General features: G+C 37.9%; 1 protein-coding gene across 1 annotated transcript in view; it reads left to right on the forward strand.

The window, feature by feature from the left end:
* LOC107225651 (adenylate cyclase type 6) overlaps positions 1–14,594 on the forward strand; it is a 99,590-nt gene that overhangs the window by 58,018 nt on the left and 26,978 nt on the right. Inside the window, exon 7 of the mRNA XM_015666189.2 lies at positions 9,481–9,630. Coding sequence (XP_015521675.2) covers positions 9,481–9,630 — 150 coding nt within the window. The remainder of the gene's footprint in view (positions 1–9,480; positions 9,631–14,594) is intronic.

The raw sequence follows: 14,594 nt of genomic DNA on the forward strand, positions 1-14,594 counted from the left end.
TACCAGTCCTACCTTTACCGACCGAGCAAACTCGCCCGTTTTCTTCCTATATTAAACAATAAACAAACGAACGATAAGGCTTCAAATTCAGACGGTACATCGCACTTTTCTAACGGAAATCGGGAACGTTGTTCGTGTACCGAAAATCGTCAGAAAAAAATGTCGCTCGGTTGGTAAAGGTAAAGGAATACTCACAAACTTAACGCGCCCGGTTCTCCGGATCGAAGTGGCGATATTTTGTCCGATTAACGCCGCTTTTAATTCTGAAAAACGAAGAGAGGAATGAAAAAAAAAAAAAAAAAAGACGAAAAAACACCCGAAACCGCTCCTCGACTCGTAAAAAGAGTGAAAAATCGCTAGCGAAGATCCGCGCATAAGCTGCAACTAATGGAGACAAATCGGCTCGCTAAATCTTCATAATTTTTTTCTCTCTTATGATATACATCACACCTCTTGGGATTTTGCAAGAACTTTGCACCGTGTGTTCTGCACTCTTCTTCTACATTTTTTTCTCTATCTTTTACATTTCTAATTGACTATTGCACAATATCGGCATGAATTTTTCGCATCCGAAGAATTTGCTACGGAGCTTTTTTTTTTATTCTTTCTCTTGCACCGATGATCTTATTAATTTCTATAATCAATCTCGGGTTTACACAAAAATTTAGAGAAACTTTGTAAAGAAATGAGTATCGTGTACTTGCAGCGATCCTAACAAGACAGTAATAATGTACCGAAAGAAACGAAAGTACATTAAAAAAAAAAAAAAAATCGAGACTAGTTTTTTTTTTTTTTTTTTTCACCGTCGTTTCGACGACGCCAGTTGTTCTCTTTAACGACTCGAGTACGGTGATATTTTGAGTCACTCGAGGGTCAACGGAATCATACATGTACCTGCATACAGGCACCCGCAGAAACTGGACTAGACAAAGTCAAAGTCCGTTGGCGGTAAATTTGCGGTTTACAGACTCTGCTAAGCTGCGGGGAATCGACCGAGAGTACAATAATTGGAATTTGCCTAGTTGAAACGTGAGAAGAGTCAGTGAGCGATTTCGCAAGCGTGCGGAAGATGATCTTGTGATATAATTTTGCGAGAAAAAAAAATAATAAGGGTTGAGAATAACAACGGATAATGGGGGCTTGTTCGGCTTCACCGTTAAAGAAAATATTAATCCCTCGTTCAGAACTTTTTCACAACGTCTGAAAGCCAGACCGTGTTGTTGTTTACTTAATTTATAGCTTTACCTTTCTTGTTACCTGAGTATCATTATAGAGTTAATGGGTTTCGGGTTCTCACCAGATCGTCCTTATATTCCTCTGAATGAAAAACGGCTTTGACTGCTTCAGTCTGTCGCTATCGCTGGCGTCAATTTTCATATTATACGCTTCTAAACGAGTTCGTAATCAGAAACTTACGTGTATTCGTTTTTTTTTTCTCACGTTTCGTAAGAATTGAAGTCTCGAGGAAACGGGTGGTTTGAAAACCGATACTTTTTCGCTGAGTTTATAACGAGATAGTTACACGTTGAGTATACTTTTGTCAAATTTATATATACGGAGCTTGAGAAGATTTTCTTGCAAATGCGAGCAAAAGTAAAATTCTAATATTATAAATTACACATAAAATTAATTTACAATGGGGAAAAATCTTGTCTGTAATTCGTCCGATTTTATTCCGTGGTGATCATTTTTTTTTTTTTTTTTTTATCTCAATCGGAAGACTATTTTTCACGATGCAACTGAGTGTTTCTTTTTTTTTTTTTTTCTTTTCATCACTTTGGTATGTTTGAATACCGCTGTTTTCCAAAATCGCACCGATACTGACGTGGAGCAACAAATCATAGCACAGGATAGGCAACTGAGAACAAAAATTTGTGCTGATGAATTTGTGAAAAAAGTTTTTCCAAACAAAATAAGCACATCGTGCTAAAATTTCAATATTCTGAACCGATTTAATATGGTGAATCGATTTATAATCTAAACTCTTGTTTCTAATTCATGTGCTTTTACTCTCACATTTCTATACAGAACTATCATCGTTACTTACCAATTTATGTACTAGTTTGATAAATACATTGCGAAAATTGCTTATTGTTGCCAAAATGGATGGATTTTCAACGATTTGATCCTCCTTGAAAAAATGATTAGTCTTATTTCGACGGGGCATCAGATGTAGATACAGTGACGAGAATGCGGTTTATCTGCGTGTCGTTTCACCGTGCCCATTTCAGGCAGGGTCGAGGTTGATCAAAGCACGCGTCCTAATATCAACACGCACATACTCTCGCTCTGAACTCCGTGGTCAGTGAAAGGACACCAAAGGCCGGCACCGATTTAATTAGAGACCCATGGAGGTTCCATGCTTCGAGAACGACAAAGTGTATCTCTGTCTCTTGCCAGTTCTGCCGAAGGACGCGGCACTAATCACGTCTGGTTATACTTTAAAGCTATGCAACAAGTTGGGCGCCGCTAGTTGAGGAAGAAAGTGAGAGAGAAAAACAAGGAGGGTCGAAGAAAGGGAGTCGGTTCGTTCTTTCGAGAGTAGTTTTAGTCTCCGACGAGAGAGGAATATAAAATTAACAAGACCGCGCTGTGCTTCTTGGGAATAAATAAACTCGGTATTCGTTTTCTGCAAGGTTTCGCTAAATTTTCGACTCCTTTACCTGTGGAAAAATTATCGAAAAAATAAAGTAAAATGAAGTGTCAAGTATACAGAGTTATTTCCTGAAAATCTCGCGCATGAAATATTTCACACGGGGTGAATCCGTCTGCATTTATGCAATTTGAAATACATTTTGCCAAAATCCGCCTGCATTTCGACAACCGGGAGTATATTTCTGTGAAAAGTCACTCCATATTGCATAAATGCAGGCGGAATTTGGAAGATTGTTTTCCAAATTGCATAAATACAGGCGGAAAATGGAAGCACGTATTTCGAATTGCATAAATGCAGGCGGAATTTGGAAGATTGATTGTATTCCGGATTGCATAAATGCAGACGAGTTTACCTTATATTAAATCGCTTGTTTGACGTTTTAACGAAATAATTCGATACGACTAATGGAGACGGGTGACAATTCGGTAAGAATTTGGAATTGTTTGAAATCTTTCACCTCAATTTTTCGAATTTACTTTCTTTCCGTCGTTCTAGAAAGTTTGAATGTACCGGGCAAATTAAGCCGACTGTAAATTCACCGTTTTACCGTTTCATCCGTTAAAGATGCATCAACGAATTTATGTTAAAACAGCAATGAACTGTGAGCGAAATACAGTGAAACACTTTCCCGATCGGATAAACGTTGTACGCGGGCGTTTGCTCAACATATCGACTGATCCCCTGCATACACATATTGTACGTATAGGTATCTCATATGCGATGTACATACTGCATGTATATTGGCAGAGCGAAACTGTTATGTACACATACTATATACTATACATGCACACCGTGAACGAGTAAAAGTGGAGCTGTGTTCTTCCAGACGATCTATACAACAAAGATTGAAGAGAGGAAAAGCCTCGACTGTATCGTAGATATCTACAACATCATGTATACTTCATGAATCAATTTTAGTTTACGACGGAGGGAACAAAGCTCAATATTGCCTACTCAATTATCATCGCAATTTTTGGAAATAATCAAAGCTGTACTTGGTGGAGGTTTTAGAGAATTTTGAATTTTTTGTGTATAAATCGTGCGATTTACAATGATTTGTTATAACGAGACACTTCAACTTCCTCAATTCATCTCCCTTCCTGTTGTCTTTCTTTTCACTTTCAACCGTCGTGTATTCGAATCTCTTATCGATCGTCTTCAGTCTCTGATTAAAAGTTTTGCGCCCGATGCGTCAAGTGGCTTGAAACGAATCGACGGAGCCAATTTAATTATCACCCAAGTGGCATAATTACAGGAATTCATTCCCAGTTTATTTTCATTATGATTATTATTATTACGAAACATACGTATTTACGGCAGATGTACATCGATAATTTTTCGTTCCTTTGTTTATTTATTTTAATTACCTGGTATGTTCTCCTTCTTCATTTTCAACTCGATCATCAAATTAATTAACAGATTCGACGAAGCGTGATGAAGCGCGAAAAAAAATGTATGGCACAACCAATTATATTGAGTGATACGGTAGGTAGGCGTAACAATGTACAACGATAATAATAATGTTAATGATAGAAATGACGAGTGAAAAAATAACTCTCGAAATAATAATTGAATGTGGGTACGTGTAATAATTCTAATGACCAAGTAACCTATAATACATGAAAAAAAATTTCTGCTTTTTTTTTCACTTATATTTCTATTTCTTCTTCTTCTTCTTCTTCATCCTTTTTTCGCGCTCGGGAAAAATGCAGGAGGTGAAATACGCGGATCGTCGATCCCCTCGGGAGCCAGCGTTTAATGGTCCATTCACGCACTTCACTGCACAGCTAGTCACTCCTCTTTTTATATACTCATCCCCCTAGGTGTGTATACACGTGACGTGCTTATACTAGACGTATGTATGTACATACATGAGTGAGAATGAAATCAAGAAAGATATTCGCGTTGTTCCACACAGCGTACCGTGTTAGAGGCAACTGTATTCATAATAATAACAACAAGAGAGAAAGTAAGAGCCGCCTTCTCAATGAAATTTTTTACAATATAAGCGTACGGTGAAAAAAGCTCCCCCGCAATTGAGAAGCTTTGCTAAATTGGGCAACAAAATTGTGATAATAAATTTCTCTAATTGTACCAGCAATTCGTATCGCTTGATATTCGAAGTCTAATTTCAACTTGATACACCTACAGCTCTTCGATCTGTACCAGCGGATGCTTTCGATTTATATGCCATGAGCATTTCGGAGTTTCACTGTGAATCGTATACTTAACTTCAATAATTCAGGAAGCAGGTTTCGTCGGGTTTCGAAGCGATCGTCCGAATGAACGAACGGGACGTGAAGAGAGACGTAGAAGGGAGTTAATTCCGACTCGATTCTGTTGCAAGCCGTGATTATATTCGGCCCTCGTACGCTCCTCGGCACACTTTACTTTTTCTTTCCTATTTTTTCTTCATTGCGGAAGGTTTTCTTCGCTCCCTCATTCGCAGAAAAGAAACCCAACGTCGAATCAAACAAGAGAGCTGAGCCAGTCATGCGATGCTTTCGAGGCCACCGACGCTGCTCCGAGTGATCGAGGGACTTGATTATTTTATTAATGACTCTTCGAGGCTCGGGGCCAACGAAACGATCTTAACTTCATTAGGAATAGTGCGTCTGAACTCGCGTGCTGGGAATTGAAGAGGAGAAATCAAAAAAGCTGCAAGTGTCGTTTAGTTTTTTTCTTTTTTCCTTTGGAAACGTCTGCAAACTTGAGCAATTAAATTGTCGATCATTTTTGAAATTTCAAGGCTCAAAACGAAGGCAAAATTATACATTGAGAGAAATTTTCCTTTCCGCTCACCGCTCAGTCCTTAACTATTTTCATGTTTTACCACAATCAAAAAATATGGTTCTAGGTAGAGAATGAAAATTAGTTTTCTGGCTGTTACCGGAAACTCTAGTATCCGTTACTATTCTTTCTCATTACTATCACTGTTGCTAGATTTTCTTGTAAATGTTGCGAAAGTTTAACGCTCGTGCAACGATAAATTGACGTTAAAGCCTTGTTTAACTAAAAAAGTAGAGTAAACCTCAGAAACTGATTTTGCGTTGCAATTACCAAAAAAGGATCGACGATAGCGCAAAATTGTTAGGCGTACCTCGTTTTTCGTAATTCCAACAATATTCAAACAGTTTTTTTTACCGATACCTGTTTTACCGAATTTTTCTAGTCACTGTAACAATTGAAATATTTCTCAGTGCAGTATCCGCGCGGTGAATTAAACTTCATCTCCCTTCCCCCTTCTCACTAGCACTTATTGTTAGGAAAAATTTATGCCATAAATAATCTGCGTGTAAACAGCGAAGCACTCGAAGGGTCGAAAGCTCAGGCTCGATGGTTAATTCGTAGCGTAATACCTGGATTAGGCCTGCGGATGGGGCGCGCGGTTTTAATACTGGAACAAGGACTCGGGGATTAATCAGGCGTATCCATATCCTTGTAACTATTCCGCATCCTGAACTGAACAGCTACCATCTACCCTTGGATATCCGCTGCTTGACCATGGAAGGAGACGACGGATGAAACGGTTTGGCTTGTGAGAGCTTCGACGCCCACTCGACGTAGGGTGTAAACGTAGTTTCACATCAGGTGGCAGGTCATTAGGTTCAAGGAGTTTGGAACGAAAGGTAGTAGGGCAAAAGTATAACAGAGTCATAATATCGGTTTTTCAAAGACGTTAAAATCTTGTTTGTAGAATGTGATAATGTGCAAAGTAGCGCTGTGTAAAAAAGTTTGAACTATGTTGAAAGGTAAGGTAATATTATGGAGAGCCGGAAATTCATGTTTTCAGAATAAACGTAGAAATATTAATATCGAGAGGTAGAGAGACTGACTGAAAAATTTTTATGTGGAGCCAATATTTGAACGTTGAATTTCGAGATGTAGAAATGTTGAAATGTAGAGAGGATAAAACATGAAGAAAGGTGAAATATTAAACCGTCAAAATAAACGCAGAAATAAAGGGAAGTCTAGACATTAAAAAATATGTCAAAAACTCAAGAATTACGATTGGTAGAGTTTTTGAAAAGTCCAAATGTAAATAGTCAAGAATATGAAAAACTCAAGATCTAGGATTCTCAGACTAAAACAGAAACATGGGAAAGAATCTAATTTGTAAATTTTTTAATTGCTTAATGTCGAAATGTAGAGAAGTCGATAGGTAAACAGGACAAGTATCTAGAAATATGTCGAGTCGAATCTTTGATACGTAGGTCAATAATTTTCGCAGCCGATTTAATTAAAAAACTGACTTTTCAGCCCATGATGAGGGACCTCCTCGGAGTAAATTTATTGCTGTCAAAATAAACAAGAAGAAAAAACAATAGCTTACGTAAGACTAAATTTAACCCAATATCTACGCAAGTATGTAGAAAGCCTGTAATTTAGGATGGTCAAAAAAGCTATAGAAGTATTAAAGTTACTACATTTTCACAATGGCGAAAATCTAATTCATAGAATGTCTCCAGAATATAGAAGGTTGAAGTATATAAAAATCTAACTTTATCATTCAGAAGTAATAAGTGAATTAACAGTTCATAGTGAATATAGAAATACCAATAAAAAAAAAAGTAGAAAAATCCTCACGTTTCTAAACTTTGCCCTCCTATAATTTTAACATTTCTGGTCCCTCATCCTTGAAAATTCACTATCGCAACCGAACTTCATTGCATGATGAATCTACTTTTCGAATACTGCAAATACGCGAGGCGAAAGGACCGTTGCCTCCGTGTTACACACAATTCTATACATAACAAGAGTACGTTACGCGTTTTTTCACGAAGCAAGAAATTGAGGTTAGGGTCGCGTAACGTCAGATTCGTTCGCAACGGCGCATGCGCGGAGTGCAGAAAAGACCACTTTTAACTCCAAAGACTCAAAATTGGTATTTCCTGCATTTCGCGCGTGCGCATTAGCAGACTAACTCTGCCGCCGTAGAAACGAGTAATTTGTATACGGAAAACACGCGCGAAAAGCGGCGTAAAACACGCTCGCATTACATGAACGAAATTTCTGCACCGCTTATACACGCGGAAAAAAAGAAAAAAAAGAAAGAAAAAAAAGAAAAAGATACTTTTAGCCGAGTCTGTACACCTCTCTGAAAAATCTTTGCGGGAGTTCGGATAAACAGTTTATTTTAAGAAGGCCAAGGCGTCTCTTACACTCGCTTCTTTACGCTCCTTCGCTCGGACGACAGACTACGTCTCATACTTATCTCAGGCGCATATTGCCTCGTGCGGAGCTTGCACCGGAAGCTGACAACCCCCGTGAAACGTTTCATCGACCGCAAGCTCACCCCAGCGTCTCACAACATCCCCGATATATCCTCAGGTCCCAATTTCCGCTCATTGCCAGTCAGTGGACTTACTCGCCAATTCCACGTTGCCTTATACGTTATAGCTGCGAGCTTCGGTCAACGATATCACGGTGCAATTTTATCCCCCGTACTGCAGATCCCTGCGAAAAATATTCTACGTGATGCATGATTTACGTGACGCGAATCGTGATTCGAGAGTTTTTTACACCGTAACCCAGAAGGCTGTTTTCGCCTTGCGTCTTTTTCTTTTTTCTCGGTTCTGGGGAGTTAATCATTGTTACGTTCTTTCGCATTAGGAATCTTGCGAGTTTTTTGTTCTTCGGAAAATTAAATCCTGCTCCTTCTGGTTTTAGAGATAATTTAAACTGAAGTGAGAAAAAAAATTTCTTCGGGTTAAAAATATCGTAGGTACACTACAAGCCAATTATCGCAGATAACCTGACTTAACCTAAATACCCTCTATGAAAAAGCTCGAATTTTTCTTTACAGTGTAGCCTCAAATTTTCAATGAATTACGTTCAATATTTCCGTTCAAATAAGAATTGCCTTTTGTATAACAATTTTCGACGGTGAATAAGAATTCGTACGATTGAGAAATCGAAGGGTCGGAGAAGAATGTTTAGTTATCAAACTATGATCGGGAACCAGACGTGCTCTGAAACATGATTATTATAACAGGCAACTTTCCGAGTTGAGATATATCGGGATCAAGAGAAACCGGTTCAATTTCGCTCGTTGATTCATTTCCGACACGACGATTAAAACTCTGCAACCGTATTTTCTTACACATCTTTATACATGCAGCAAAATTTCTGTATGAATTTGCCACGCGTTATAATGCAAGAATTTGAGTATACTTTATAGTGAAAAAAGTAAGAGAAATTTAGATCATAATTAGGTATACTAAAACAAACGGCTTCAGACTGGCCTTGAGCCAGCCCTCAAACTAAGGTTCCAAGTTTACGGAGAAGAAAATTGTATAATATCCAATTTGAATTTCGAACTACAAATCCAGATTCGTGATTAACGATTCCAAAGCCCTTGGATACCAATATTACGTGAAAATATTACGATTTCTTTTATTTTCAACCACTATAATGGATCTACCATTACAGATTTTGGAAGTCCGACCTTGGATTCGTTACCGGTGACCCAAAAAACCTTCGCCTATCGATTTCCATCATATTTCATCGCCATTTTGGATATCGGAATCAGCATTCATCTACATTTATCGAAATTATTAGTTCCGTTTACCGCTCGGTCCTTAACTGTTTTCATTTTTTACCACGATCGAAAAACCCAGTTCTAGGGTAGAAAATGAAAATTAGTTTTCCAGCTGTTACCGGAAAGTCCGGTATCTCTTCACTACTCTTTCTCACTACTCAACTCAACTTTTTCACTCTCGGATGATCTTACAACGACTTCCTTTTTTCCGAGACAAAATAACCAAAGAGGTCCGAATGCGGGCGAAGACTGACCATTCTGACCGTGCTTTTTCCTGTTTCAGCTTTTGAGCTCTCTGGTCGTGGTCGGCGGGACGAACGTGGCCGGAGCGCTGACTCATCATCCACGGGAATTGGCCCAGAGACAAGCCTTCCTTGAGACGAGACAGTGCGTCGAAGCCCGGCTTACGACGCAGAGGGAAAACCAACAGCAGGTAAAGAGAGCAAACAACTTTGACAAACATTATTTCCGCCTAGGCGAAGTTTCGGCGCCGAGCCTTTTCACCCCTGATCCTCGTCTCCTAATCTCTTGGCATGACAAGATCGGCCGGCGTTATGCGAGAACTTTCGAAATTCCGTTAGCGGAAAGTCGAGTCACTCGAACCAGGTTGAGTGAAATGTTGTGACGGAAAATTTAGAAACAATATTTAAACTTCAAAGAGCTGATCGCTACGTTTTTTTTTTTTCTTTTCTTTATACATACATATTCTTCTTCGAAGAACCTGACCGCTGTCTAATTTTTTTTTTTTTTTCATTGTCCACTCCCCGTGTTTAATTTGCAAAAAAAAAAACTTGCGAAAAATTCGGGACGAATTTTCTGTCAGCCGCTCTTTCCAGTCATTCGTTATAATTACTTTGTCAAACAAAACGAATCTGAATCGTTATAGCACTTCAGTGAAATTTCAATCGTCGAATATTATGTGTATAAACACGGTCGAAGCGGAAAAGAATTTCGTGTCAATCAATCGGAAATCTGAAAAATCGTCAATTGCAGATACATGCAGTGGACGCATACCGTATATGGGGAATTCCATGGGAATCTAACCAACGTCTGAATTTTACCATTTTTGAATTTATTCGAAAAAATTTTCTGCAATTGTCCCAACTCTGAAACAGTACCCACATTTTTTTCAGACTTATCATTCAACTGGTTTATTATTTATAAGTATTGATAGTGATTTTGAATAAGATCTTTTTTAAAATTCTCAAAACTGCTATTTTTATTTAGAAAATTTTTAGACCGGTTTCGTTATAAAAATGATAAAAAAAAAAAACTTGAATATGCCAAAAAAATAAACAAAAATCGCTTCACAATGGAATGTTCTAAGTGAAAATAGAAGTTTGTAGAATTTTTTTAGGATCGTTCAGATCGTTTGAATAATGTTTTAATTAATCAAAAAAATCGAAAGCGTTAAGTAAAATAGTCTGATTGTGAACCAGGTCTTGAAATGTTTGGAAAAGAGAGCACATTTTTTGAAAATCATGAAAAAAAAAGTTCCTTTTCAAAGTCGCTTTCAATATTCATAAATAATGAACCAGTTGAATAAAAGATCTGAAAAAATACAGGGTAGCTAGTGTTTCAGAGTTGGGACATAACAATTGCAGATAAAATTTCAACAATATGAAAAACGACGAGGGTTGGACGTCGGTTGGTATCCCGTTGAATCCCCCATACACGCATTAAGTAATTGTGAAAATGACGCGTCTGAGGGGATTTAAATTCATATCCGTTAAAAATTTATACATTAATCAAACTCCCGGGGAAAAATATGGAAAATTGATTTCCTGCAGGGTAATAAATCCCCTTTACACTTGAATAACAACGCGATTACGGATCGTTCGATGCCTGTAATTATGCAGAAAATTATTACAATTAGTATACAGAGCTGCTGCGACAACTGCACGCGGTAATAACAACACGAGTAGCAGCAGCAGCAGCAGCCAGTGACCCGTATAACAAATCGCGTACCTAGTGTGTGCATCAGAAACGAGGACAATGATCAATGTACGCATCGATTAATCACTATTCGCAAGATAATCAATCAACTTCCGGTACGAGATTGATGAATATTTATGAATCCGCACCGATTGCTCGAGTTCCCGGGATTTGTAAGCAACGTTACAAAGCTGGGAGGAGTTACTGCTGAAGCACCAAATTAAGTCCCCTATTTCGGTTTGGAATTGGGTCTTAAACGCCGCTGTGAGAGGGCGCGTCTTCCGCTGCTTACGTGTCATTTTGATTTTTGTGTCAGAGATTTTTCCCCATAAACCGTTTAAGTTACTCCGGGTATTGCAATTATAGGGAAGGATCGAACGTGTTGCGTATTTGCATTGAAAGGTAAAAGAAAAAGGAAATTAATAAAAATTTTTTTTAAATATCGTATCGTTCAAACACTGAGAAATGAAAAATGATTTTCCCGTAGGATTCGATTTTACGAGATGATTAATAAAAATACAAGCAAATCGATTTGTCTTGTTTCGTAATGTGTTACGGATATAGGTTGATTAGCATGACTGACGTAACGTAATTATTGTAGTTTCAAACCTGCTCTAATTTCCGCAATTTTTGTTCAATCAAAACCAAAAATAAAATAAAATAAAATCAAATCATTATTTTTGGTCAATTTTTTCACCCAGAAATGCTGTTATACAGGGATTTTTTCACTCGGCTGGCAATAACTTTTGCATTAATAACTATGATGCCGTTAGGGTCAAGGGATTGTTCGTTGAGAGAGATTTTTAGTTCTCGTTACCGCTCAGTTCTTGACTATTTTCATTTTTTACCACAATCGAAAAATATAGTTCTAGGTAGAAAATGAAAATTAGTTTTCTAGCTGTTACCGGAAAGTCTGGTATCCGTTACTATTCTTTCCCATTGCGATCGCTGTTACTAGATTTGCTTGTAACTGTTGCGAAAATTTAAAGCTCGCGCAACGATAAATTGACGGTAAAGCCTTGTTGAAGTAAAAAAAGTAGAGTAAACCTCACAAACTGATTTTGCGTTGCAATTACCAAGAAAGGATCGACAATAGCGCAAAATGTTACGCGTACCTCGTTTTTTGTAATTCCAACGATATTCAAACAGTTTTTTTTAACGATACTTGTTTTACTCAATTTTTCTAGTTAATACAACAAATTGAATTTTTCTCAGTGTTCAATTGGAAATCGAATGATTGATTTCAGGTAAACGACATTTATGTGGGGTGATTTATTTTTTTTTTTATTGATTTCTACCTTGTCGTGTGATTTTCAGTTGTTTCCAGTCTTAGTATCTAGTGATTTATGTTGAATTTTAATGATACTCCGGATTTCCGATGATCTCTGAGCGTTCCGAAGGATTTTCAGCGATTTCCGAATCGAATAAAATCACGGGAAATCGCATATCACCAAAAAATAATTGGAAATCGATGGAAATCGCTTGCGTGTACTGAAAATCAGAGGAAGCAAATTACAAGGTACACGAATCAGTGAAAAGTCCACGAATTCAAACGAAACCTTGGAACTTTTGTCGCACAATTTCTTCACGCATTTCGATTTCCGATTCTCGATTCAACGCGAGGCTTGGGTGAAATTTTGACAACACCGAGTATTCAGTTTTTCCCTTGACTAAAAAACATGTGATCGAAAATTCTTTCCCACAAGGTTTTGGTTCACGATAAGTAAGTGTACTTAAAAAAGACGTTTCAATCTTCTGCGGGACTTATCGCTTTTCGAACGTCTAAAAAAGATTCCTTATCGCGAAAAAATATATTCTGTCCGGCGTGAAATCGGATTGAATTCGGGAAACCCCGTGAATTTCCCATTTCACTCCGGTCATCCCCAATTTGTTTCGATTTTACCGAGGCCGATGATGCCCAGGTGCAAATGGAAAGGACAAGGCTTCGCGGCGAGACGAGCGCGCTTCAAAACTCGTCTGCAGGGAAATTGATGGAAACTGAGAAGGGTGAGGATCGCGGTGAGATAGTTTAGGGATTAACCAAACTCCGATCATCCAGGCTCGGTATAATTTCGGTAATGAAGCCTCTTTGATCCCGGCATCGCGTTCTCATTAAACAGTAACGACTATGGCACGCATCGTACAGTCATGGCGGTGACTGTGTTTCCGCTTGATTGGCGACTCTCTCCCTTCCTTCCTTCCTTCCTTCCTTCCTTCCTTCCTCTCTTCTCCGGTTTCAACAAATTATTACACAACGCGCGGTCGGCTAAACCCATCGCGCGATTTATATAACATTTCACCAATCTCATTTTGCCGCCCTTGAGGCTGCAGGATTTCAACTTCCGTTGTACGTGGAATTCTAATCGTTGTTTCAAATCGTAAGGAGTAATCGGTTGTAACGTTTCGCTTTGTCCCAGTATCTCTTTTGTCAATCTTGCACATATTGAATAGTTGATATTCGTGATCGTTTTGATACGGGGGACGAAGAGTTTTACGTAAGGGTATAAAAAATGTGTCTGTCAAATTGGGTGGGGATATTTCAATTTCTTTCTTTTTTTTTGTTTTTGAAGGGTTATAAAAAATCAATCATCCTCGAGAGAAACCTCAACCCTGTTAAAATATTTTTCATTCTATGAAAATGCATACGCACTTTGATCCTGCAGGAAAAACTATTTGCGATTTTTCACCATGGGACCGCCTAAAAGGTTTGTTGAGGATAAAAAAAAAAAATTCTGTCAAAAGAAGAGAATTCTTCGCTGGGTGCAAGATTGCGCTGATTTGATTTTTCATTTTTATACATTTTTCTAAATTTGTGAAGTATCGTGAATTACAAATTTTTTTTATTGCTACACGTCAGTCGTAATATCAATTTACGTCACAAAGAAGACCAGCGGTTGTAACATCAAGTCAGCAATTGATGTTTGAGAAGCTTGTCTGACGAATTTTTCATTATTAATTCAATCTCATAAAACAGTTATTATTTAATATGAACTTTTAATTTGAAAGAATAAGATTCCCGGTTGATATGTCGTTGTGTTATTGATCGTGATCTTCGGTTTGAATACAAATGTCAGGAAAGAAATAATAATTAAAATGCTACAAAGCGTTTCTTCGCAAATTCAAAAAAATGTGGCAAAAGCTGAAATATCAAACGAGCACAATCTTCCACATAACGTAAAGCGCTCATATTTTTACGGAATCTTTCTTTTGCCCCAAAAAAAAAACTTTTTCAGGGTGTGCCATGGCGGAAAATCACAATTTTCTTTTTTTACTGAAACAGTCCAATACATATATAAGGTAAGATAATGAAAAATCGTGAATATAATTTTAAAGAATTGGAAAATATGAATGAAAATGTATCAGCGACAACATAGATGTTAGAAATTTGGACGGACTTTCAAAGCTCGGCGGTATTATTCAGGGTTAAGATGTCTCGGGGATAAAAAACGACCCGGATTCGCT

This window comes from Neodiprion lecontei, chromosome 4 (genome assembly GCF_021901455.1).
Source record: "Neodiprion lecontei isolate iyNeoLeco1 chromosome 4, iyNeoLeco1.1, whole genome shotgun sequence".
Lineage (NCBI taxonomy): Eukaryota > Metazoa > Arthropoda > Insecta > Hymenoptera > Diprionidae > Neodiprion > Neodiprion lecontei.